This window comes from Serinus canaria, chromosome 3 (genome assembly GCF_022539315.1).
Source record: "Serinus canaria isolate serCan28SL12 chromosome 3, serCan2020, whole genome shotgun sequence".
NCBI classification, from domain to species: Eukaryota; Metazoa; Chordata; class Aves; order Passeriformes; family Fringillidae; genus Serinus; species Serinus canaria.
The window spans coordinates 82976687-83000392 of record NC_066316.1 but is presented as its reverse complement, the minus strand read 5'-3'; the positions used below and the strand labels follow the sequence as shown (position 1 = coordinate 83000392).

At 38.7% G+C, this 23706-nt stretch overlaps 1 protein-coding gene across 1 annotated transcript in view; it reads left to right on the top strand.

Moving 5' to 3' along the window:
- CD109 (CD109 molecule) overlaps positions 1-23706 on the top strand; it is a 71958-nt gene that overhangs the window by 26910 nt on the left and 21342 nt on the right. The window contains exons 8-26 of the mRNA XM_030235577.2: positions 1383-1479; positions 2514-2649; positions 3502-3611; positions 5355-5594; positions 5886-5987; positions 6078-6140; positions 7567-7743; positions 8622-8774; positions 9488-9562; positions 10029-10089; positions 10584-10719; positions 11476-11593; positions 14339-14452; positions 14658-14876; positions 15575-15719; positions 16409-16585; positions 20713-20794; positions 22080-22308; positions 22832-22997. Of these exons, the coding sequence (XP_030091437.2) occupies positions 1383-1479; positions 2514-2649; positions 3502-3611; positions 5355-5594; positions 5886-5987; positions 6078-6140; positions 7567-7743; positions 8622-8774; positions 9488-9562; positions 10029-10089; positions 10584-10719; positions 11476-11593; positions 14339-14452; positions 14658-14876; positions 15575-15719; positions 16409-16585; positions 20713-20794; positions 22080-22308; positions 22832-22997 (2600 nt within the window). The remainder of the gene's footprint in view (positions 1-1382; positions 1480-2513; positions 2650-3501; positions 3612-5354; positions 5595-5885; positions 5988-6077; positions 6141-7566; positions 7744-8621; positions 8775-9487; positions 9563-10028; positions 10090-10583; positions 10720-11475; positions 11594-14338; positions 14453-14657; positions 14877-15574; positions 15720-16408; positions 16586-20712; positions 20795-22079; positions 22309-22831; positions 22998-23706) is intronic.

Genomic DNA, 23706 nt, shown 5'->3' with positions numbered 1-23706 from the left:
GGTCCTGAGCAACCTGATCTAGTGGGTGGCATCCCTGTACATGGCAAGGGGGTTAGAACTATATGATCCTTAAGATCCCTTCCATCTCAAACCATTCTGTGATTCTGTGAATCTCCTAAGGGGTGATTTAAAAAAAGTTTTCCTCGCTTTTTTTTTTCTCTGTTCTACTTTGCTTTTGGAATTCATTATATGCCAGCTAATATTTGATTTTTTAGGCTGTTTTGGTCTTCCCCAGGACGCTTGTCCCTTTCATTTGGTATACTCATAAGGTGTTTGGAAGTGTACCTGTTTGCTGCAATAAATTCATACTTAGACAGCAGTGAAGCATCTGAGGTTGAACCCCAGCAGTGACAAAGTTTTACTGATATATCGTAATTATTTATAGAGAATGACTTGATTCCTGATGACTATTTTAGAGACATAATGCCTCTTTATACAACTTGTAGATGTCATAAAGCCCATTTTCTTCTCTGGAGTATTATTAGATCAAGTTAAGTACAGGGATGCTGCCCAATGGCCATGTAATTTCAAGGTTAATGGCAGCTTATTATTGTAATTAATAACAAGGTCTGCTTAGACTGAGTTTAAATGTCAGACAGTGTTATCAGAGTTGTTCCTGTAACTATGCTGTTTGATTTTTCTTTCTGCTTTTCAGCTTTGATATTACTTAAGTGGCTGCATAATGATTTAAAGTACTTTTGAGTTACCACACCTGCATGTATTACTGCTGAGGACTAGAATGATTTTAGGTGTCCTGTCTGTCCTCATGTTGTTCCTCCCCTCCTTCACTTCTCTGTCTCAATTTCATGATGTTGTGGTTTCTCTTAGGTATAACTTGGAAACATTTATACAAAATTTTATTTTATTTTATTGCTGCTTAGTGGCTGCAGGTTGCTATTGTCATCCTAAGAAGGGAGTATGTTAGAGTTTTCCGATTTGCCACCACTGGACATTGTTTGCAATGATTTCTTGAGACTGTGATTACTAAATAAATAGTAATAATTATTACCAAATATCTGGAGATATCTCCTTTTGTGTTAGTAGTATTTGGTAAGCAAAATACTTACAGTTCCCACATCTCATTTCAGCTTTTAGCTTAGTATAGTTAACTTTTGTACATCATACAGCCCATAATAATTTTAAAAGGTTTGTAGAACCTTGTGTAGTGGAAAGAGCAGCATTGTGGATCTTCTCCAGGTTTTGGGCTTCCATGTTTAGTGTTGCTAAACTGGTGAGCTCCATGTTTCAGAGTAGAAATGTGTTCTGCCTGTGTCTGAGGCCAGAGAATTAGTATTTCAGTAGGATCTTTTGCCTTGAGAGCTCTTCAGGAGCCCAAGTCCTGGAGGGTGGTGTGTTGTTTGACTTTGCCTGATGTGTTTCAGGTACACATATGGAAAGCCAGTAAAGGGAACTGTAACAGTCACTTGCCTTTCTGTTTCTTACTGGACAAACAAGAGAAATATAACAACAACAATGGAGGTGAGTCATCTCTTAGCAGTTTCTTTAAGTCTGTGTCCTGTTGTGGGTTAAATGATGCTTGGAATAATTTCTGAGTGCCGAGTTCAGCTGGAGGGTGTTAAACTCTCTTCAATTTCCAGCCTAGAGCATCTACATTTAGACTGCTTGTTGGGAATGATACTTGGCACCTGTGCTCCTTTTACTTCTGCCTGGAGGTTATTTTGGAGTGTGCCAACTGACCCTGGTAGAAAGATTTTCCAGGAGCTGCATAGGTGCTGGAGGACCCGTGCTCAGGAATGCTCCTTGGCCCTATATCTGCCCCTGCACACTGAGCTCTGTGTCACAAGGCTGGAGGAGAACACTCCAGTTGTCTGGGAGGAGCTCTAGCATGGTAGAAACCATAGCATTTTGCCTACTAATTGCCAGCAATTACATTTGAGCTACTGCTCTAATTATAACCTCAAGCATGAAATTTAAAAAGACACACAGTTTCAATCTGAAGGCTTAAAAGAGGTGATAGATTTATTGCACTCTCTTTGCAAAATCAGACATTTTACTTTTAAGATGTAGACTGTTAAAAAAGCTTAAATTTTTGCTACATTAAGTGGATGTAAATTTCTGTTTGCTGACTTCAGCCGCTGTCTGACTTCACTGCCTTCAGCAGCACTTAGTCTACAGAAACTCTGAGCTCAGATGCTGAATAGGGTGTACCCCTCTCCTCAGGCAGGAACTTGCTCATTGTATTTTCCTGTAAAGCTTAGGTACCACTGTGCTAGCCATGTAGAGGTGGATAATTCTAGAAATTAAGGACAAAAGGTAACATTTTTACATAAAGCCTTGTTGCCTCTAAAAAAGTAGTGATCTTCTACTGGATTTAATAGAAATGGTTGCTGACAGCAAAAAAATAAAGGGCCAGTGTTCATAATTTTCTGGTGTTCACACTCCAAATATGGAGTGTGGAGAGAGCTAGAGGACTTAACCAGGAATAAGCTACAGCAGACAGAAAGGTGTCCTTGGCTTCTCTGTCTCAGCAGTTATTTTTGCCTACGTTGCAGATAAATGGATCTGTGAATGTCACCTGTAACAAGCTGATGTTGCAGAGCTTGCATGCCGAGCAGTCGTGGCACCAAGGTGACAGCGATTACACGGAGCCGATAGAAATGATCGCGGTGGTGACGGAGTCGCTCACAGGTGGGTGCTGTGCTGTGGGAGCTCTTCTGGCAGAAGTCCAGAGTGCCTTACTGCTCTGTGGAAGAGGTTGGAGCTCTGCAAAAGTATCATGGACTGATGTCAGCACAAAGCATCCTCATTCAAATATGTTATCTGAATGTTGCTTGCCTGGAAATTTAATAGTTTAACCAGCTGTTAACTCAGTAGAATAAAGTTCTATGCTAAATTATTTATTAAATAATCAAGAAACACCTTCTGAAAGGAGCTTAAAGTCAGTGACTGATCATTTTTGATGAGAAGAGCAGGCATAAAGAATTGCTAGCATTAGCCTGAATTTTACAAACTTAACTTTAATCATAGACTTACCTGATGTTGTGTATTTGTAAGCCACATTAGTAGAAAGGGTTCCCTGGTCCTAGCTTGTCCACAGTCCAGCCTCTTCTAGGTGGACTGATTTGCAAACTGAGGGTTTTTTCTGAGTTCATGTTCCACTGCACCTTGCACATTAGAAAAAAAGTCATATGTACCAAATGTATGCCTGTCCCAGTTTCATTACAGACTTTCTGTAGAAACCCTGGCAAGGTGAAGCTGGCTGATTTGGGATTTAATAAGTTTCTTCCTTGTGTCATTCTGACACAGTCTGTGTGAGTGGAGCCCTGTGTGGTATATCTTATATTGCATTGTGGCAGGCAGTACCAATCTATATACCACCTTTGTACTGATCCTCTGCTAGAAGGATGAAGAATGATAAGAGTGGAAATGGTGAAAAATATGATAGAATTATTTCAAAGTCATGGGCAGTAACTTGTATTGTTGCTAAAGTAATATGTGTGTTCAATGCATGCTGTCTAAACACATACAATTATTCAACAGGAATCTCCCAAAATTCAAGTACCATCATATTTCCAAAGCAAAGTGACTATTTTATTGAATTTCTGGACTACACTAGAGTTATAAAGCCTTCTCTGAACTTCATAGCTACTGTAAGTTCTTTTGTTTGATTATCTTCTGTGGATAAACAAATTTGACTTCTCCTCTATGCTTAGATAGCAAAGTTTGCCTTGGATTTTTAAGTGTAATTTACAGAATTGTTTTCAAATTCTCTCTTTTTTTCACAATACATATCAGCAAATACTAAACTTGGAGGCATTTGCTCTAGAAAAGGTAAAGTGGCAGGGAATGCTGTAATCTTGGCAGAATATATTTGTGGATAGTTTATCAGCATTCTTATGGAAGAGAAATCTTCCCTAGCTGGTTTTTTTGACTGTGCTTCGAAACAACAGATTAGTTAATAAGTTTCAAACCTCTTTATAGTATAGATTTGTATATCTAACTGACTAACTAAATATATGTATCTATACATACACACACATATACTTTATATACTTTATATAGTGAATTTGTATATTTAAACAGCTTGTATGTATTTCAATTAAAACTCATCAAACCACATTGCTTTTCAGCAGAAGTGTTGTTTCTGCCTTCTGCCCTGTCTTTTTCATGCCAGCTGCTGTCCACTCCTAGAAATATTTTATGTTCTTCATTCTGTCCCTCATCTGCATTCAGCATTTCTACATTTTGCAGAGGTTGCATATCGCATCACTGCATTTTGCTTGAAAAGGGGAGTGAATTTTACAATTCTTGAGCCTTTAGTATATAGAAATGTGACCTAAATAGCAGTGATTGAGGCTGAATGTAATCTTCCAGAGAGAATTGGCTCAAGATGTAGCTTTATGCTAACCTGATCGTTTGGGCTTTTGCTCTTTGTGCTTTTCATTTTCTTTGCCAGCATTCCAATTTAAATCATCCTGTTTTTTAGTCCTCTTCCAAAGATGAGCTGACTGAGAGATAGCTGAAGCTTCTGGCAATTCTTGCAGCTGGCAGACAGGAAGGTTTCAGTTGTGCTGCCAAAGAAGTGTGAATGAACAGCTGCTGCTGTTAGTAAAAAGTGGAGATCTTACATGAAGAGTATACACTCTTCAGAGAGAGAACAGGGAAATAGTGGCTGAGGAGGAGTGGTAGTGCAGTGACATCTAGGGGCTGAAAAAGAAGAAGGAATTATTAGTTCAGCGCTTTTAAAAATAAAAGTCAATTTTTTTGTAGTGTATAATGCAGAAAAAGAATGCTTTTACTGGATGAAAATCTGCTTGAATGTGGGCATGAAGGCTTTAGGTTGCAGTGCTGATTGATGTATAATGGAGTGAAGAAGCACACTGTCAGTTTTGAGCCTGGTTTCAGTCTTCAGCTCATTTGATGAATTTATAAAAACATCCAACTCAGCGCCGTCTCTGCTCATCTGACTCATTTTCCCACATTATGGGGAATGTAAATGTTAGGTTGCTCTTTCTTGTGATGGTGAGATGCAAGTGATAAAATTCAGACTGTAGGTAGGATATGTATAGTTTATTTGAGACACAAACATTTTCAACTAGAAGGGTAATTGGGAGAGCTGAAATGCAACATGTCTCCTTTCAGTTCCATCCACTTTGCTTTTACTCTTTTTTTATTCCCTGGAGTTATGAATAATTTTGTTCTTGCCTGACTTGCCTACTTGCAGTGCTTACTAGGGAATAGAAATAAAGCTATTGATGTGTGAGAAATCTGAGGATACATAATTCTTTTTTATATGATGTGAGTGCAAATATATTGTTACATACTATGTGTGGTGCATTTTAGCTTTACCCTGTTTGATGGGTTTGATAAGTGTTTCCTTCCTTTTTGTTTAGGTAAAGGTGTCACGTTCTGATAGCAACCAGCTGACAGCTGAAGAGAGGCAGAATCTTGTAACAATCACTGCACAAGAGTCAGACCTGCTTTTCCATCACTCTTCACTTTCTCACCTGGAAAATGAGGCAACAGAGGAGAGAAATCTGACAGTCCATATCCTGAACTTCACAGTTCCAGAAAATGGAGTAATTGATGTTGAATTTCCAATCCTATCTGACACAAAAACTCTGAGAGTTCAGGTACTGCTTTGTAGCATGTTGTTTTGGAGCATTGACACACTGAATTGCTTGGGCTGGGATCAGTGATGCTGTCCTGCTATTGTTATTTTTGTTACTTCATGTTACAGCTGGAAAGAAAGTGGGAGATGGGATTTAATAATTGCACCATGATATCAGAAGAAAAAAACCCAGATACCCGAAGCATAAAGTGAACTTTTGCTAAGGCTGCCATGCTCTTGTAAGCTGTACCACATAAATGAACACCACAGATTTTGCTGTTTTGTTGAGAGGTTGTTTTTCACTCTCTTGCAGGCAGAGTTCCTCAGCAGTAAGACTGACATTGGTGTTTATGATGTGTTCAGCTCCCCCAGTCAGACTTATCTCCAGGTTAAAACAAAGAGCCAGGATATAAAGGTACAATCTGAGACAAAACTTGCCTCAATGAAAGCCTAGTTACTTATGGTTTTTCCATACTCATTCATATGAATGGTGTGCTTTTCCTAGGCTGGGAAGCCTTTTGAGCTGAGCATTGCAAGCAACAAGCCAGTGAGAGAGTATCACTATCTGGTGAGTTACAGGCTTTACATACGGGCACAATCCAAGGTGACCTTTACCAACTTGAGAAATACTCCAGTGAGTGGAATGTGATTAAACATTTGAGATTCAGCATTTTTTAATTGTGCTTTGTGGAAGAGAAGGCCCAGAAACTTCCTTTCCCCTAGGAGGGTCCTTTTGGAAAGAGAGCCCTTTTATTCTACCTAGGAGGAATGCCCCTGGCACTGTAAGGAAATACTTCTCTGTCCTGGGTGTTGGGTTATCTCTGACAGCAGAGGTGAGACAAGGCACAGCTGTGAGAGCAATACTGTTTCTGACTGTGCAGAGCATCTGCAATGGCAGAAGGGACAAGGATGTCTCAGGAGCAGCCCAAACTGTGGCTTTGTTAGCAGGTCCTGCAGGTGCAGGTGGAAGCAGGGGCCTGGAGGATCCTGTCTGCAGATTCAGGAGTGTCAGGAGCCTGTGGGTACAGGGGGGAAGAGCTGCTTGCTGAGGAAACAGATGGTTGAGTGGACAGAGGGGTGGTGTTAACAAGGGAGATTCATAGGAAGCATTTTAAAATAAGTGTCTTGGGTAGTGGCTTAATTGCTCAGCTGCTCTACTGTATCTTGAAGGATGAGAAAGATTTGTTATATATGCTATTGTAAGTTTCCCATCCTGTCTTTAACACATGCCTGTCTTTTTCACAGTCTGCATCTTGGTGACCATGGTAGCTAGGATTCTTTTTTTTCCCACAGACTTTAACAGTAAACTGAATTAGGAAAACGAAATAAAATTTGGGCATTCATATGTATTTTCCAAAGTAGAAACACTCTCTAGAAGGTTTGAAATAGATCAGGTCCATGCAACCAAAGGCAGGGAACTGCCCTTCATCTCTCTGTCTTCATTAGTAAGTGAATGATCCAGTAGGAACAAATTTAGAGTGAAAAAATTGAAATCCAGGTATTAGGGATAGCTTCAGACTAGCTCTAATCTGATCTGTTGAAACCAATGGCTGCTTTTAACTGGAGCACATCACTGGACCCCAGTTCACACTCTCTGTGAGGCAAACCAAGTGTCCTAAGTAGGGTTGTTCTGGAGGTTTGCTGTTAAAACTTTGTGCCTGATCCAAACTCAAATGCTGTTACAGATAACCCACATGAGCCAACCCTATTACTGTTGTATATTTATGTTCTCATACCATATGTGTGCACTTGGTGTAGTTCTTTACTTGTCCATAATGATACAGGAATTAAAACACGGGGGAAAAAAATCTAATTTTTAAGTATTACATCAGATACCGTGCCCATTTTCACAGAACTGGTCTACCAATTAATTAAAAAAAAAAAAAAAAAAAGAATCACAGCTATGTGTCTATTCTTTAGCAGCTACTTGTAAAACCTGCTGATGATATATTGAGATACCCACAGTCTGAGAGTTTGATTTTTTTTTCTTTCAGGTATTATCTAAGGAACAAATTATGGCTTTTGGCACAAAGTCTACAAAAAAATTCACTTTAACAGCAGAAAATTCCTGGGCTCCTTTGATATCCATACTTGTGTTCTATGTAGATGAGCTTGGAGTGGTTGTAAATGATGCTCTCACTGTTCCCATCCAGCCTGCTTTGGATGACAAGGTAATTGTATAGAACTTGAGTCTGAGACCATGGTTTTGTTGAGGTGCTTTGTGGTAGCATAAAAAATTTTCTTTTAGATCATAGCATTGTAAATGCAAAAAATTTTCATTGAGGATCTAACCTGAAGTTTGTGCAAGTGTTTGGAAAGACTTTTGATGATACCAGTACAATTATGGTCCAGTTTTTGCATATTTGAAACTCCTTTCTATTGGTGCTGTGTTTTCCACATAAACAGATGCCCAGCATCTCCTTGTGTTTTTGGTGGTTTGCTCAATTACTGAGCCAAAGGTTACTCTGGCCATATGGTGACAAGGTAGCATAAGCATATTAACTTCTACATAATTGTAAAATTTTATAAAGACCTTGTTCTAGCCAGGCAGTGGTCACATTGTCACCAGTGTTTGTGTTTCATGTGACTGTCCATACTTTAACTGAAAAAAGTTTGAAGAACTCTGGGGAATTTCAGTTTCATCACTGAATTGATTTTTCCAGCTTGCTTACCAGGACGAGATTTGGCCCTTTGTGCAAATAAAAGCCTCCCTATAACTCTTTATAAGTGAGACCATCCAAAGGCTGGATGGGTTCAAATTCTTTCTCTGCTCTGGAGACTTTAACGCTTATAACCAGTAATCATTAGGGAGCCTGTTTGTCCTGCTGCATGAAAAATGTCTCAATTTGCCTCATAAGTTATCCAAGTTACCAAAAGTCCTAGGAAAAAGACTCTCAGAGGTCCCCAGTGTCCCAGAGGTTCTAGGAAAAACAAATCCAGGGTCTTAATTACGGCCAAATAATCTAAAAAAACTCCTTCCTGGGAGTTTTTAACGGCTGTAAATATCACTGTAGAAATCAAATCAGTGCTGTGTTTGATTTTTTTCTAGATTAAAATCTCTTGGAGCAAAGATAAGGCCAAGCCATCTGAGAAAGTCTCCCTTAAAATCAGTACAACAGAGCCAGGATCAGTAATTGGAATTTCAGTTGTTGACAAAAGTGCAAAGCTTCTGGGAGAAAGTAGTGACATTACAGAAGAATCTGTGAGTATATGGGAAAAGGAGGTTGTCATTATTGTGTGTATGAAAAGTGTGTGTTTGTGGAAATGTTACAGACTGTATGCTGAACAAGTAATGTTCTTTGAGCATGGTTTTTAGCCTGTAATTATGCAATTTTTTTTACTTTTGCAAGTCACATGAGTGCCAGAGACTGTAAAGCTTAAAAGATAATGGGCACAGCATTTCCAGTTCCAATCAATACTCCATTGTTCTTCACTTGGCAGTTTCTTCTTTCAGAAAAGACAATGTCAGGAAAAAAAGCCAATGATTTGTTGTTTGTGCTATTTAAAATTAATAATATAAAATAAAGATTTTTTTTTCCTGGGAGGGCAGAATAAATTATTCATGTGTTTAAATTACCTATGCTTGAAGAAGCTCTACTGCATTTACAGTTTGAAAGAGCTTACAGTATATATCATTCCTAAGGTGCTCAAAGGACATAGCCTAAGTACCATAAAATATCAATGCGCTGTAAGCTTTATTCCAGGCTTATATACAGTCTTGGTCACTGTTCCATTAATCATGAAACCAATACAACCTAACCTCCTTCATCTTGTCCCAGATTATTTTCTTTCTGGCATGACAGATAAGCAACTTACAGCTTGTGGTGCAGCTATATGAATTAGCAACAGTGAAAGTTCTTAAAATGTGAGTTGGCATTCAGTCTGTGGATGATTTTGTTTTTTTTTTTTTCTTAGGTACTCCATGAGCTCAATTTATACAGCACAGTGCAGTATTTCCCCTTGGTCAGAGGTTCTTTTGGTGTATTTCAGGTACTGGGTTTTTTTCATGATGCCAAACTGTTGGGTTTTTTTACTGCTTAGTGATTTGAATGTCACTTGCTACAAAAAAGTGAACTCTCTAACTTTTGCAACTATAGACAATGTAATGTTTTCATGGCTTATATGAGTTTCAAATTGTGAATCTTGTCAATATGTAATACTCTGAATGCCAAGGCATATATTTATTCCTCCTTATTTATGTTTATTTATTCCTCCATAAATACAGGTTGCTTTATGCTTGATATAGTCTTCACTTTGTAAAGTTTTCAGTCATTATGGCAATATTCAGATTCATGTCATCACAGTTTTTTAGGTTACTGTATATTATTTGCTTTAGTTTTATGCTTTCTTTATGACTTTATTTACCTAAAAAGAAAGAAGATAAAAAGAAAATAGATAAGCACTGTTGATGTCCTGAATGTCCTGTATTGAGATATACTGTGTAAATTTTATCCAGAAATGCAGCCTTTGGGTATCAACTGATGCAGTTCTTGAGGAGGATAAGGAACATTTTCTTTGTAAGTAATACAACAAATGAAGCCAAATCTAATTTACTGATTGGGAAGGAGGTTCATGGGATAGGGTCCCTGTTATGTCTTCTTACTGTGCTGCATACAGGTTGCATCCAGCCTTGAAAATCATTAGCATTTCAAAGGTTCAAGTCATACAAAATTCATACAATCGGCGTTTCAGAACTTTTCCTTTTCTACTGTAGTGACATTACCCCTAAAAGCCTGAGGATGAGTGGAGTTGATGTATATTACAGTGGTTTGTCATGTGTAGCCAAATTACAGCAGTTTCATCCAACTCCACAGAGGCGATGTAGAAATTTGTGTGTAATTTTTTTTAGTCTTAAAATAAAAAATATCCTAGTGTCCCAAAGTAGTCTTATATGTAACAAAGCTATAGATTAGACTCCAAACAATATGTTAATTTGACTTTTCTTAACTGTATTTATTTGAGCTTTCTAAAGGTAGATATTTGGAGTAGGACAGTATTTTTTATTTTGCAGATGGTGGAATGATACCTATAGAGGATGGTTTCGGTGATGATATGCCGGTATCTAAAAATGGACCTCCAGATTTCAGCAATCTCTATGTGAGGACACATTTTCCAGAGACTTGGCTTTGGATCGACACTAAAACAAGGTATGTTAGAAGCAAAAGGAAATCAATTTGTGCTTGCCTTTTTTTTTTTTTCTTTTGGTAGGTTTCAGTAGCATTCTGCACCGGTGCTGAAGAACACTGCTTAGAAATGTAGATTTATATTCTACTACCACCTAGAGGCCACAAGTGAGATCGGAGATTGAAAAAATGAGTTCTACAACTGCTCAAGAGAGGACTATGCCTGACTGAAGGCCTAGGAGTTTCAATAGAAACTAGATAAAAGACCTGGAGACAAAAGAAGTAAACTCTTACATTTACAAATGGGGAGATAATGGGTAGGGAGACCTAGCCTTTTCCTCTACAGTACCTAAAAAGATGGTGATTAGCCCAGAAAGGGAAATCTCTTGCTATCTGCACCTAATCCAGTGAATAGATCAAACTACCAAGTGATGGTGAAATCTGACCTGCACCGTGAAGCACAAATCTTGTGTTCTTTTACAACTGAGAAGATCAGGAAGTAATATCACCTGGGATTGTTTTAGAGGACCTGTAAAAATGTCCTTTTAATGTGTCCATGTAATGTGATCCAGTGTAATTACCTTCAATTAATGTAATTTAAAATAATTTAAATTTTTAAAATAATTTTGAAACCATCACAGTATTTCTAAATGGTTAGAAAAGGAAAAATGGATAATGAACAGCTTTTCTGTCCAGGAATTTATTTTAAATATATGTGCCCACTTAATGATGTCTGTAAATGGATGGTTTAGAAAGTCTGCTCTCCCCTTCTGCCATCAGATCTGACCCAGAAACCACGATGGATGCCATTGTACCTGACACCATCACATCCTGGGTAGCCAGTGCTTTTGTGGTCTCTGAAAGCGGCGGGCTCGGAGTGACGGCTGCTCCAGTGGAGGTACCTTCTCACTAGAGAGCTCTCCTTTAGGGCTGCTTGCACTGCAGGCTCCTGCTGGACTCTCTGATTTGGTTCTAACAGCAGCATCTCCTTGTACCAATGAAGAGATTGAGAGCCCATGTGTGCTCAAACTGTAGAGAAAACATCAATGAAGACATATGTGATACTTTATCTGCCTTCCCTTCCTGCTCATATGAATATCTAAGACTCCACACAGATTTTTGGATGCCTGTTTCTGTTGGAGAGTTTATTTTTGTTAGAGTACTTCCAGGATGTGCCTGTCTCAGAATCTTTGTATGTAGGAAGGTGGAATGACTCTTTGGGAGCACTCTTCCATGTTTTCTTGGCTCTGCCCAGAGAGCAGTCTATGAGTCTATGAGCAGTCTATTCATGCAGTGAGGTGTGCACAGGGCAGAGGTGTCTGGGATGTGAGAGACATTTGTCTGCTGCTCTGTAACACTTATGGCTCATGCTTACCCCACGAGGGAGAGCGGGAGGGTTGATTTAAGGCTAAATTGATCTGTCAAAAGCAGTCCTAGAGTAAACACAGGTACAACCTGCTCTGGGTAAACTTGCCAGGGACTTGGACTAGATGTCATCCAGAGGTCCCTCCCAACACAACCATTCTGTGATAGATGCTAAGTTTTGGATGACTTAGCTCGGGGAGCAGAGTGGACTGAGAGCTAGGATGGGATGACTGACAGTCTTGTTGCTCCCAAATTCCTGTGTCCTGAGGCTCTTTTCTTGCTTCCAAGTGTTTGAGGAATTTAGCAATTTAAGCTAAATTCAGCAGCCCTCAGGTTAGATCTCTACCCTGAGGTCCCCAGTGTACAAGTGAAGTTGTCCTAGGATCACTCTGTATTCAAGGGAACCACTACTTAGAGAGTTGTTTAGCCTGTTTAAAATAGGAATTAATTCTTGAAGTCTCATTTAGCTTGTATTTTACATACACAGAATAATCTGTCCATTCATCATGTAAAGATCCTAGAGAAACTATGTTCCTATCAAAGACAACTCCAGTTCCATACCTGAGTTTAGAAAGGTTGAGACTATGGTAGTGGGCTGTAGATTTCCATCCTGATTCTTGGTCTAGTGTAAGCATAGCCTGAAGAACAGCCAATTTACCCATTTAAGTTCTCATGCCCTCAATTCTTGGGGAGGGGCAATTTTTGAGATCCAAGCTGAGATCTAGGTCCAGATTTCACAGTTGGCTGCTATACCAGACACAGAGCTTGTGCTTTGAACATCCTGATCTGAACTCCACTACAGAATTTGGAGCCCAATCTGGATTTTGTGGCTAAGGCTCCTTTGAGACTGGAATCTTGATTCTTGTTTCTTTCACTTGGCTTGGCAGAGATGGGACAGAAAGAGGAATAGTTTTGTGATTAAAACTGTAAGGAAATACACACTTGGCCTCCCATCCTCAAATGTGAGAAGGCTCCAGGTAGAACAGATGTTGAGATAATAATTTAGCTATAATCACCCCCATGCACTGTTCAGTACTTCACTATTGTTGGGACATTTAGGTTGTGCTCAGAGTTCCATATGGCTGAAACATGTTAATCAGTACCATACAGAGAGGCAAGTGAAAGAAAGACATGAAAAATGTAATGGGGGAAATAAATGGCATCTGCGTGCTTTTTGTCATGTACTGCTTTGCATCATGGTTTCATTTTGACTTCTCCTACACAGAGTGTCAGTAATTTTACTCAGTTGTATTTTTGTAATATATTGGCATATTCCTGAGTGTAAAACTTCAGTTTTAACGAAAAGTAAAACAAAAAAGACAAAGGAAATAAATACGTAGGGAAAACGTTTACTATGAACTAACCAAAAAGTCTCTATCAAACTTCTCTAATGTTTAATATCTAAAGAAGTTTATGATGCTGAAAGCTTTAGCAAACAACTTTTTTTTTTTAGAGAAAACATTAGAATATTTGCTAGCTAGAAAAAGAAAGCTGAGGGATTTTTGTTTCTGAAACTAAACACTTGGAAGATGTTTTTAAATGCAAACTGAATTAAAATACTTTTTAGTTGACATTTTGATAATAAGGGATAGGATGTCACAGCCATTCTTATTGTACAGATGTTCATAAACAGTGAAATTTTGATCCCATTCAGCCTGATGAGACCTAACCATTGACTTCTTAGAGGCAAGATTTCTTCCACAGGTCTGTTCACAGATAAAAGAAACTGCTTGCAGGTGTTAGTTCTGCAGTTTATATTTTAATTAATATAGCATGTATTTTTTGAAGTATAACTTCAGAACTTATGCAAAGATTAATTTTACTAAATAAAAACCCCAACATTGTAAGGTGTTGTTTAGTTACAAAGTTTGGGTGAGGCAGTTATTTAGTTACTAGTGTATTGACATGAAGATAGGTCAACTGACATTGATCCATTTCTTGTGTACTCAAAGAAATTCAGTCACCTTAATGAGATCTCAGGACAGAGTACAGCTTCCAAACTTGCCAGATGATACTCTCGTAGTCCTAATTCACTTGCCTCTGTTGGGACTGCCCTGTCAAAGCTGTTGGCAGCTCTCATCTGAGTGGTGTCTCTAAAGGTGCTAATGACCAGAAGCATCTTCTCCTTCTGTTTCAGCCCTGCAGTAATATGTGTTGTCAGCTGTAGAGTACAACTAAACTCTCTCATTGAATTTAAAAGTAATTGGAAGACACTTTGTATTGTAATTTTCTTTTTGGTCTCTGGTTGTAAGGGTTCATGACTGATTTTGTTTTGCAGCTAGAAGTTTTTCAGCCTTTTTTCATTTTCCTGAACCTTCCATACTCCGTCATCAGAGGAGAGCAGTTCATTTTGGAAGTGAACATCTTTAATTATTTGAAAGAAGAAGCTGAGGTAACATAACAATCTCTTTATCTTTGAATGTTACTAGATATTGCAGGATTTCCATCACTGGTGGAGACTATGTCTTTCTTTGTGAGAACTGGTGTATTTTCTTCAGTGGGCAGACCTATTTCTCTACACACAAAACAGGTGTCAGCTTATGAAAGCACCTTTTCAAAATTAACACTTTATATTGCAAATGTTACTGTGCTTACAGGTTACTGTGATCCTGGATATGAATGATGCTTTTGAAATTATTTTAACATCCAATGAAATAAATGCTACAACAAATCAACAATCTATATCTGTACCAAGTGAAGATGGGAAAACTGTTCAATTCCCAATCAAGCCAAAACAGCTGGGAGAGATTCCCATCAAAGTGACAGCAATATCATCGGCTGCTTCTGATGCTGTTATCCAGAAAGTAATAGTCAAGGTAAACAGTCTGCTGCTTGCCTTGTTCCTGAAGTAAATTGTTCCCAAAAACAGGCTCCACAGTGCAGCAAAAAGGCAAATCAGTGTACTTGTTTGCCTCTTGCTCTGTGTGGCTGGTTTGGGGTCAGGTGGCTTTAAGTAGAAAACACTTCTTATAAAATAATTTTTTAAAAGTCCTTTAAAATTCTTTAGATCCCCTTCCAGGAATGAACCCATAGATATGTTCTACTACAGATAGTTTGTCCAATGCTTCTTGAAAGCAAGGTGAAAGCTGTTTGTGTTTCACTGAACCCCTGGTGCTGCAGCTAATTTAAAAACCTGTGAAGAGTGGACCTGGTGACTGTTTCGGATAAGTGCAATCGATTTTGCCATACATCTACCTTTAATTCAGATTATTTATTAATTATTATTAATCTATTTTAGGTTACCACTTCTGTACTTTGCTACAGGTGGAATTTTAGCCTCCAGACTTTCTGTAAACCAGACACTGATAAGAGTTGCCTAGCTTTGGATATCTAAGTCTGATTCATGTTAGGCTCCATTTCAGTGGTGGACATTTGTGTATCTCATCTTGCAATAAAAGCTTAAGATTACAGAACCAAAGAATGGCTGAGGTTGGAAGGGAGTAGCATGACCTTCCTGCTCAGAGCAAGATCATCTTCAGAAGGATACTCAGAATCCCTGTCTTTATCTTTATAGGCTGAAGGATTGGAACAGACATATTCTCAAACAGTCCTTTTGGATTTGACTGGGAATAAACGACAAGCAGTGTCAAAAACTTTGGAATTCACTTTTCCTTCTGATGTTGTAAGTGACAGTGAGAGAGTGCAGGTCACTGCTGTTGGTAAGAATTAACTTACTCTGTTTCTATCATTAGGTAATTAATTAAGGCAATTATTTTTATTTAACTGCAATATAAGTAGTTTGAATCATTAAGTCACTGTAATTTACCATCATGCATTAGGCTAAACATAGCAAGACCTTATGGATGGAGTGTTTTATTCCTTTAATTTATTTAATTTATGACAATATGGCATTTATTGTAGGTATTTTCAGAATTAGAGAGTTGCATTTTGGTCAGGAAGATCCTGTTCTAGTTACTCTGTCTGCAGAATGATACCTATAACCTGACTGACTGTTGTTTACTGTGACTCCTAGGCTTTGATAACTGTAGGTGAGAGAAGAAATAAATGAAGTTTCAAGTACATACCACTACTGAAACATTTTCCTGGATTAAATAGAATTTGGTTATGTAGGGTTTTGTTTGTTTGGTTTGGGGTTTTTTCTTTTTCATTTTTAAATGGCAGCTCTTTAATTACTCTGTAATTGGAAAGGTCTGTAAAGAGCTGCATTAGTGGGCATAAAGTGGATTAGTAGATGAAGTATCTTTTCTGTCTGCTTAGAGGTGTTTAGTAGAAACATTCCTAATATATCTCATTTTCTCCCAGTTTAGATTATAATACTCTTTATATATGATGTATGCGTTTATTTGCAGTAAGCTTTAGTTTATTTTGGCCTAATTTTATCTTTCAGGTGATTTACTGGGGCCTTCTATCAACGGTTTGTCATCATTGATTAAGATGCCTTATGGCTGTGGTGAACAGAATATGATCAATTTTGCTCCCAATGTTTATATTTTGCAATACTTGACTAAAACCAGGCAGCTGAGAGAGGATATTAGATCAAGAGCAGTAACGTTTATGAGAAAAGGTCTGTATGCATAAAATAAAGATGTTAGATTTTTAAGAGTTCTTCCTAGTAAAAAGATTTCTGCGACTTTGCATCTGGTGTTTGAAATATTGCTCCGTTTGTGTCATGAGAACTGGAAAGGAAACCCATTTTTTTCTTTTTCTTCCTCTTTATCCTGAGTTGATAGAATTAGGCAACAAGTTATTTTGCTTACAAGGGCAAGTTTTCTCAGAAAAAAATTGTTGGTTTTGTCTAATTGCTTTTTTTCATCTGAGAAATGCGTTTTAGGAAGTCATTCACACGGATTTCCTAGATGGGTATTACTTCTCGTTTGATAAAACCACATGTGAGCAAAATTTCTGATCTCTGCCTGAGGCACAGCAGTTTAAAATGAGTCAGTGAGCAGAGTGAACCGTATTCATCCCATGTCTTTAGTGACACATCCTGGCCTGACATGTCCTTGTAGAGCTCAAGGAGTGGCATTTGGTCTCATAGCTGGCTTTTTTGCCCACACAAATTTTAGGCTTGGTCAGAAGTAAAGTCTGTGCTAGAAATCAAAAGCTGGAAAATTTTAGTTGGAAATTGTTATATATTTGAATCGGGAGATACTCCAGAACATCATAAAGCTTGGAGACCACAGTTGCACTCTGGCTTTTGAATCGCACAGTGTCTGACTGTGGTGTCCCACACTTGCCATGAGTCAGTCTCCATGCTGAGCCTGCTTCTCAGAGAGCAGTGACACCAGCCCCAAGTGAGTTACACCCCTACTAAGGCATCGTGATGACATTTTCAATTCTTGTTTACTCTCTCTAAGTCTTTTTTGTTTGAATTTTTTTTAAAGTTGTTGACATTTCCCTTGGAAAAGGCGCAGCTCAAAATAAATTTCCCTTTCATCAGGATTCCAATTTTCTGTCAAAGCAGTTCAATGATTTTTTTTTAAACCCTTCCTGCTACATGGTTTAGTTGAAAAGTACAGTGGGGAGGAAGAGATGTGTTATGTAAACAGCTACTCTGAAGTTTGTAGGCAATATGTCATTCTTTTAAAACTGAGCTTTGGTACCATAGTTTTCTGAAGTTTTCCAATAGTGGATTTATTTAAGTTGTTCGAAAGCAAATGAAAATTACAGGTTTAAATGTCACTTACATAGAGATTGTATTGTGTTCTTAACTTCGTTCCGAGGCTCTGAAATGAGGTATGTGTTTTTAACACTGTAGGTGCCAAAACATTAAGTATGCTGAAATATTTGTAACCTTAACATAGAAAAGAACCACAATCTAAAAATATTCTTGTTTTTTTGCTTTATTTTTATAATTGTTTTCTGTTGTTGCACTGAATATTTTTTCAAGTGTTATTTTTAAGTTGAAATTAGCTTAAGATGCAATTTTTATAGGCTCAGTTTTTGAAAGGATTGTTATGAAGTTTAATTGAAAACAGACCATTTCGCATGTTATAATTCACCAAGTATTTAAAAAAGTAACCTCAGAATCTGAAGTAAATATAATTACTTTATGGTGAAATACTTGTGAGAAGAAGGGATCATATAGCTAGGCGAAACTGCTATATGGTCTTTATTTTAGCAGTTTCATTTACTTAGAACAAAGGCAAAGACAAAGAAAAGTTGCCTTTTAAGCCCATTTCTTAATTGTGGTAGTGACAAATCCCATCTTTAAATCACTTTTTCTGAAATTAAAAAAAGACCTAGTTGGTCTAACAGCTTTGTTGTTAGACCCAGAGAGGTAAGGATTTTGAGCAGCATTTCCAAGCTGTGTAAAAGGTGAGGTCCTTTATTCTTTCACATCTTTCTGAAGTCCTTTCCATCCTGACACATTCCTCTTTCAGCCTCGCGAGCTCTTTTCAGCGAGCCTGTTGCATCTCTTGGGTTCCAGCCAGCCCTCTGAGAATAGCAGTGGACATCTTCATAACAGGATCCTTCTTTTCCTTCCACTTGTTGATGTTTGGAGTATCGTTTTTCATGTGTGACTGAGCGTCCGCTGGGCCGGGCGCGGCGGCTCACGGGAGCCTCCTGGTCTCCTGTTCCAGTGGGAGCCTCCTGGTCTCCTGTTCCAGTGGGAGCCTCCTGGTCTCCTGTTCCAGTGGGAGCCTCCTGGTGTCCTGTTCCAGTGGGAGCCTCCTGGTCTCCTGTTCCAGCCTTCCTGCGGGTGTTCCCATGTTAGATACGCTCGTGCTGGGAGATTTTGCGTGACTGCAGCAGGGCTGGCATGGAGACAAAAGCAAACAGAATGTAGGAAATAGCTGAGTGATCTCTCTCCCTCTGGTTCTGCTCATCTTTCTGATCCCTCTGCAGCTTATGTTCTGAGATGAATTTGTGCCTGTGTAAGGGCTGCCCAGCAGTCTCTGTTAAGCAGGCTGAAAGCTGTAGTCCAGTGCTTTTACACTTCCCAGCAGGATGGTGATTGTTGCTTGTTGCTGTATATTGCCAGTTCTGCAAAGAAGCAGAAGACCTTATTTTCAGGCCTTGCAGTCAGATACTTTTGAAGAGGAGCAGTCTGTTTGTATATATTCATGTATTTGTGCTCCTCTTGGAACATTAATTGGAGCCTTAAGCTTTGACAGTGACTTTTGCTTTTCCTGGGGAAAAATGCCACTCATTCCTCCTTCTTTTTCCTTCCATTTAGTAGCATTAACTGAGTTGACAGTTGAAAGATTCACCAGATTTAGTGACATAATTAGCCACTGTCATGCTAAATACATAATAAACCCCCTATACTAAATAAAAAATGTCTATGGCAAATTCTTCTAAAGAAGACCCAGAAGCTAGATTTCTTGCTACTGGGATTACCTGGGAAGGTACCTAGATAAACTGATTCACAGCTTTATTTCTCATTCTCTTGTATTGCAGACAGACCATGGCTAGGAATTTGTCTTAACTGGCACTTAGATTGAGGTACCAGGCCACTTACTCCTCAGTAATTAGGGGTATGGTTCACACACTGTGTATCTACAGTCAGGATGGTATGGAAGTAGGTGATTAATTCTTCATCAGTGAAAGCAAGGAACATTTTTAAGGGTTGTAGTTGCAGTTGTAGCTGGATGGACATCCTATTTGTGTAAATTCATTCATTTGTGTAGGACTTACTGATGGTTGCCTGAGAGTTTTCTTTCTTCCTGTCTGATTCTGTATTGTGTCTGTATCTATCAGGTCTTTGATTAATGAGTATAGTTTCTTAATTATAATAGGTAAAATAGTCAAACCAAGGGAATTGACAAAGTGGAGGGAAAGAAAAATGTGTTACGAAATGCTATAAATGGATGCTGTTACTATTCTGGATTCACAAATGGCAGGCAAAATACAAGGGAAGAAAGGCTTTAGATACCAGAAACTACAGTGAGTAGCATATCATAGGAAGCTCTTAATTTCTAACATGAATGAACACTGGTTCTGTACAGAAATCATCTATGAGTGAGAATGCTGCTGGTGTTTGTGAGCAGCCAGGGAGCCATTAAGGCCCTTTTATTAGGGATGCCCTGCAGTCAGGAGATAGCTGCCCTTGTTCAGGCTATTGAAAAAATCTTAGGGTAACATTTTAAATGGTTCTTCTCAGGATTTCAAGATCTTCAGTTCTTTTGAAATTTTTCACTCATTGCAGAACAACCAATTTTCAACTTGCTTTTTCTGATAGCAAGGCTACTGATTTGGCAAAAGCCACCTGAAGAGGAGGCCTGGTTTTCCAGCAGCATTTGTAGCCTTGCCCTTCCAGTTGGAAAACACTTCATTTTTGCTTGTGCTGTAAAGATGGAGCACTTCTGTAGGTACTCAAGATCCCCAGAATGATGAAGCAGTGAACTGTGTCTCTGCTCTGCTCTCACTGCTGTGCTCCTGGAAGCCCTGGGTGTGTGGGAGCACATCTCTGCACTGGTTGGGTAGCTGAGGAGCAGCCACAGGAGTTTCTGCTTCTCTTTTTGTAGATGGATCCTTCCTATTGCTGCCCACTTCCTCACCATTTTCTACATGGTTTTGTGTGTCCCTGCATATTCAGGAGGTTTTTTTATGAAACACAAGCTCAAGTAGTGCCCTTCTCAGACTTAGAAAGTGCCATGGTTCATACCAGCAGTTTCAGTTCCAGTTTGTGCAGGAACCCACATGAGAGGAAAGTGTTCAATACCTGTCTCTACTTTTCCACTTCAGGCTACCAAAGAGAGCTGCTTTTCCAGAGGGATGATGGCTCTTTTAGTGCCTTTGGAAATGAAGATCCCTCTGGGAGCACATGGTGAGTAGTTCTGCCAGAATCATTCTGGAATTTTAGTTTTTTAGATATTTTCCCTGCATCTGAAAAGTTTTTGTGAGGCTGGTAAAAGTTTCCAGCTGTATTAGCCTTCTGCCTGGTTTTCATTAGGTGTTTAGGCCAACTCTTAAGTCTTCCTTGCTGGATAACATATTGTCAAAGGCATTATAAGGGCAAGGCTTTTTAATTTCGGGAAAAAATAAAAAGGAATGATTAATTATTTTAACCAGGGAAATATTTTAGTCTGAAAGTTTTTTTCTGTTGCTTTCCTCAAAGGAATGAAGAATAGCAATTAAATTAGTTAGTCTTGCACTTGACTGAAACCATGTAGGGCTGTGTGATCATCACTGCTTCAATCAGATTAGCAGTTATCTCCATCCTGGAAGCTGAAGACTGACTGAGACATTTTGTAGGGAGTGAACAGTTACTAGTGGTAAAAATTTGTTCTACTTGCATCTGTCACACTTACTTTTATTGAGACTGTAAACACAGCTGAAAAAGTCTTTTCAGTGCTGGGTTTCACTCCAGGAAGCATGCAGAGCATAGTTGTGGAAGCCAGATAGATAAGAGAGAGAGGTTCCTGCACTTTGTTCTGCTAACCCTTGCTCACTTTAGATGTACTGACATATTTCAGTACATGCTTCTGTCCCTGTTACTGTGCCACTGAATGAGACTTTCTCCTCAGCTCAGTGGGCATCTTTCATTGGCATCAGCAGGATTTGCCTTTGACTCAATATTGGTGGATTGGAAGATGAAGATTGTTTACCTCTACTGGCAACTTTAGTACTTAAATAGTGCAGTGACAAGTTACATGAATGCCCATTTGGAAAGAAGGGAATCGAGGGATAATTTGGGATTAATAATAGAACAACGAAGGTTGTTTCAAGGATACTTTTACAGGGATAGTGCTGGTAATTGACATCACACCCATAACTGCTGTACTTTGTAAATTATAACTTCTGTCTAGTAGCAGAAGGCAGGAGAGCAACGTTTGAATAAAGATATGCTTGTGCTGGCAGACTCAGTCTATATACTCTGTATTTATTTTTGAAACATAGCTGCAGAAGGGGTGATCTTCAAGAAAAAGGACATATCTTCATTTTTTGGTGGATCAAGTTAGTCTGCTTGCTTATCTGGGGGCAGCATGCATTTTGCTCTGCTTGGTTGGGGTGTGTAGTACACCTTTTGCTTTACAGTATTTTTATATAATCTGAAACAGAAGAAGGTGTAATGCATGGCTAATTTTGACTTGATGAACCTTTTCCCCAAGGTTATCGGCTTTTGTATTGAGATGTTTCCTTCAAGCTCGTCCATTCATAGATATTGATGAAGATGTGCTCATGGATACAGCTAAATGGATTGTCCGTCATCAGAAATTGAATGGAGAGTTCCAGGAGCCTGGGAAGGTGTTAAGCAGTGATCTTCAAGGAGGCACCAACAATCCAATTACTCTCACAGCTTACATCATGTCATCCCTCTTAGGATTCCCAGATAAACAGGTGATGGAATTCATAAGTATGATTCATAGTTACGAGAATGCTTCATAAATTTTCATAGTACCTGGCAAACACTTGGTAGTTAATAGAAACAGGAATATTTTAACACAGACAAAATCTAATCTCTTTTTATTATATATCCCTTACCTATTCATAGTAATGCAAAGTTGTGTTAAGCCCTTCACTTTTAAATTTGCAAAATCTAAAGGCAGTTTCTGTTTAGCTAGAATGCTGTCATGACTTGAGTCCAGGAACTTGGAAAGAAATTTTTTGGGGGTAGCTAGTCTTAAAGATACTAAGCCATTCCAGTTGATTTAATTGAAATTATTCCTTTTCATAAAGACAGTGCCAGATCAAAGGGCTTGCCTTTGAAATTCATGTGTGACTCTGAAAGAGATTTTCATTGTTTCTTGGCTGTGTGGGGCTAGTAATTTCTCTGGTTCAGTACAAATTTGTCTTTTACATTTTTCTAGTCCAAGATGTATTTTATTCACTGTACATCCTCCAATATTATCTTCATTTCTAGCATGCTTATGCCATCAAGACTGCTACAAACTTTCTAGAAGATAAATTAGAAGAAGGCATTTCAGATAATTACACATTGGCACTTGTGACATATGCATTGTCCTGGGCAAAAAGTCCAAGAGCGAAGGAAGCACTGAATATGCTGAACCAGAGAGCAGAACGCCAAGGTACTACACAAATATCTTGCACAGTTGTACAGATAGATTTTTGTCAAATTTAAAAATGTCTATAACATATCTTCAGCTCTGTGTTCAGAATTCAAGTCTGTTCAGAGTATGATATAGAGAATTAACTAAGAAGTCCTGAGACAGCCTTAATAAGAAGTTTCCATAAATGAGTGACAATTCTCAACAGGGCTTGGGCCTTCAGTCTCAGCTAGTGTGTTCCTGATAGGAGTACTGTGATGCTGTTGAAGGACATGGCTTGTCAGTTTTCCTATTTTACTATGCACCCCGTATGATCAGCCTGGTTCAAGAGAGATAGATGCATGAAGTTCACTATTTCAGTGTAGTTTGGAGAGATCAGGAGGGTATTGGGGAGCAGTGAGTATTAGACAGAAGAGGTGAAGTATTGGACTGTCTGTAAGGCAATACTGAGGTCTGTTGCACTTTCTCTGGGGACCTATCATCTCAGTATATTTATTTAACCTCTTTCAAGTGCAGCTGAATTATTTTCCTAATTTGTGGGAAGAACAGACCATATGGAGTATAAGAATAGGAAATTTTGGCTCAAAATAGTAACTGTCGTCTTGAAGAATCCAAAGGAATTCGCGTTGTAGCCCAGCAACGGAGCCTTTTGAGTGTCCCTCTATCTTTACTGAGTTAGGTCTTTTGGATAGTCACTTCTTGGAAGAGAATAAGTCATTTTTTTGGGAAG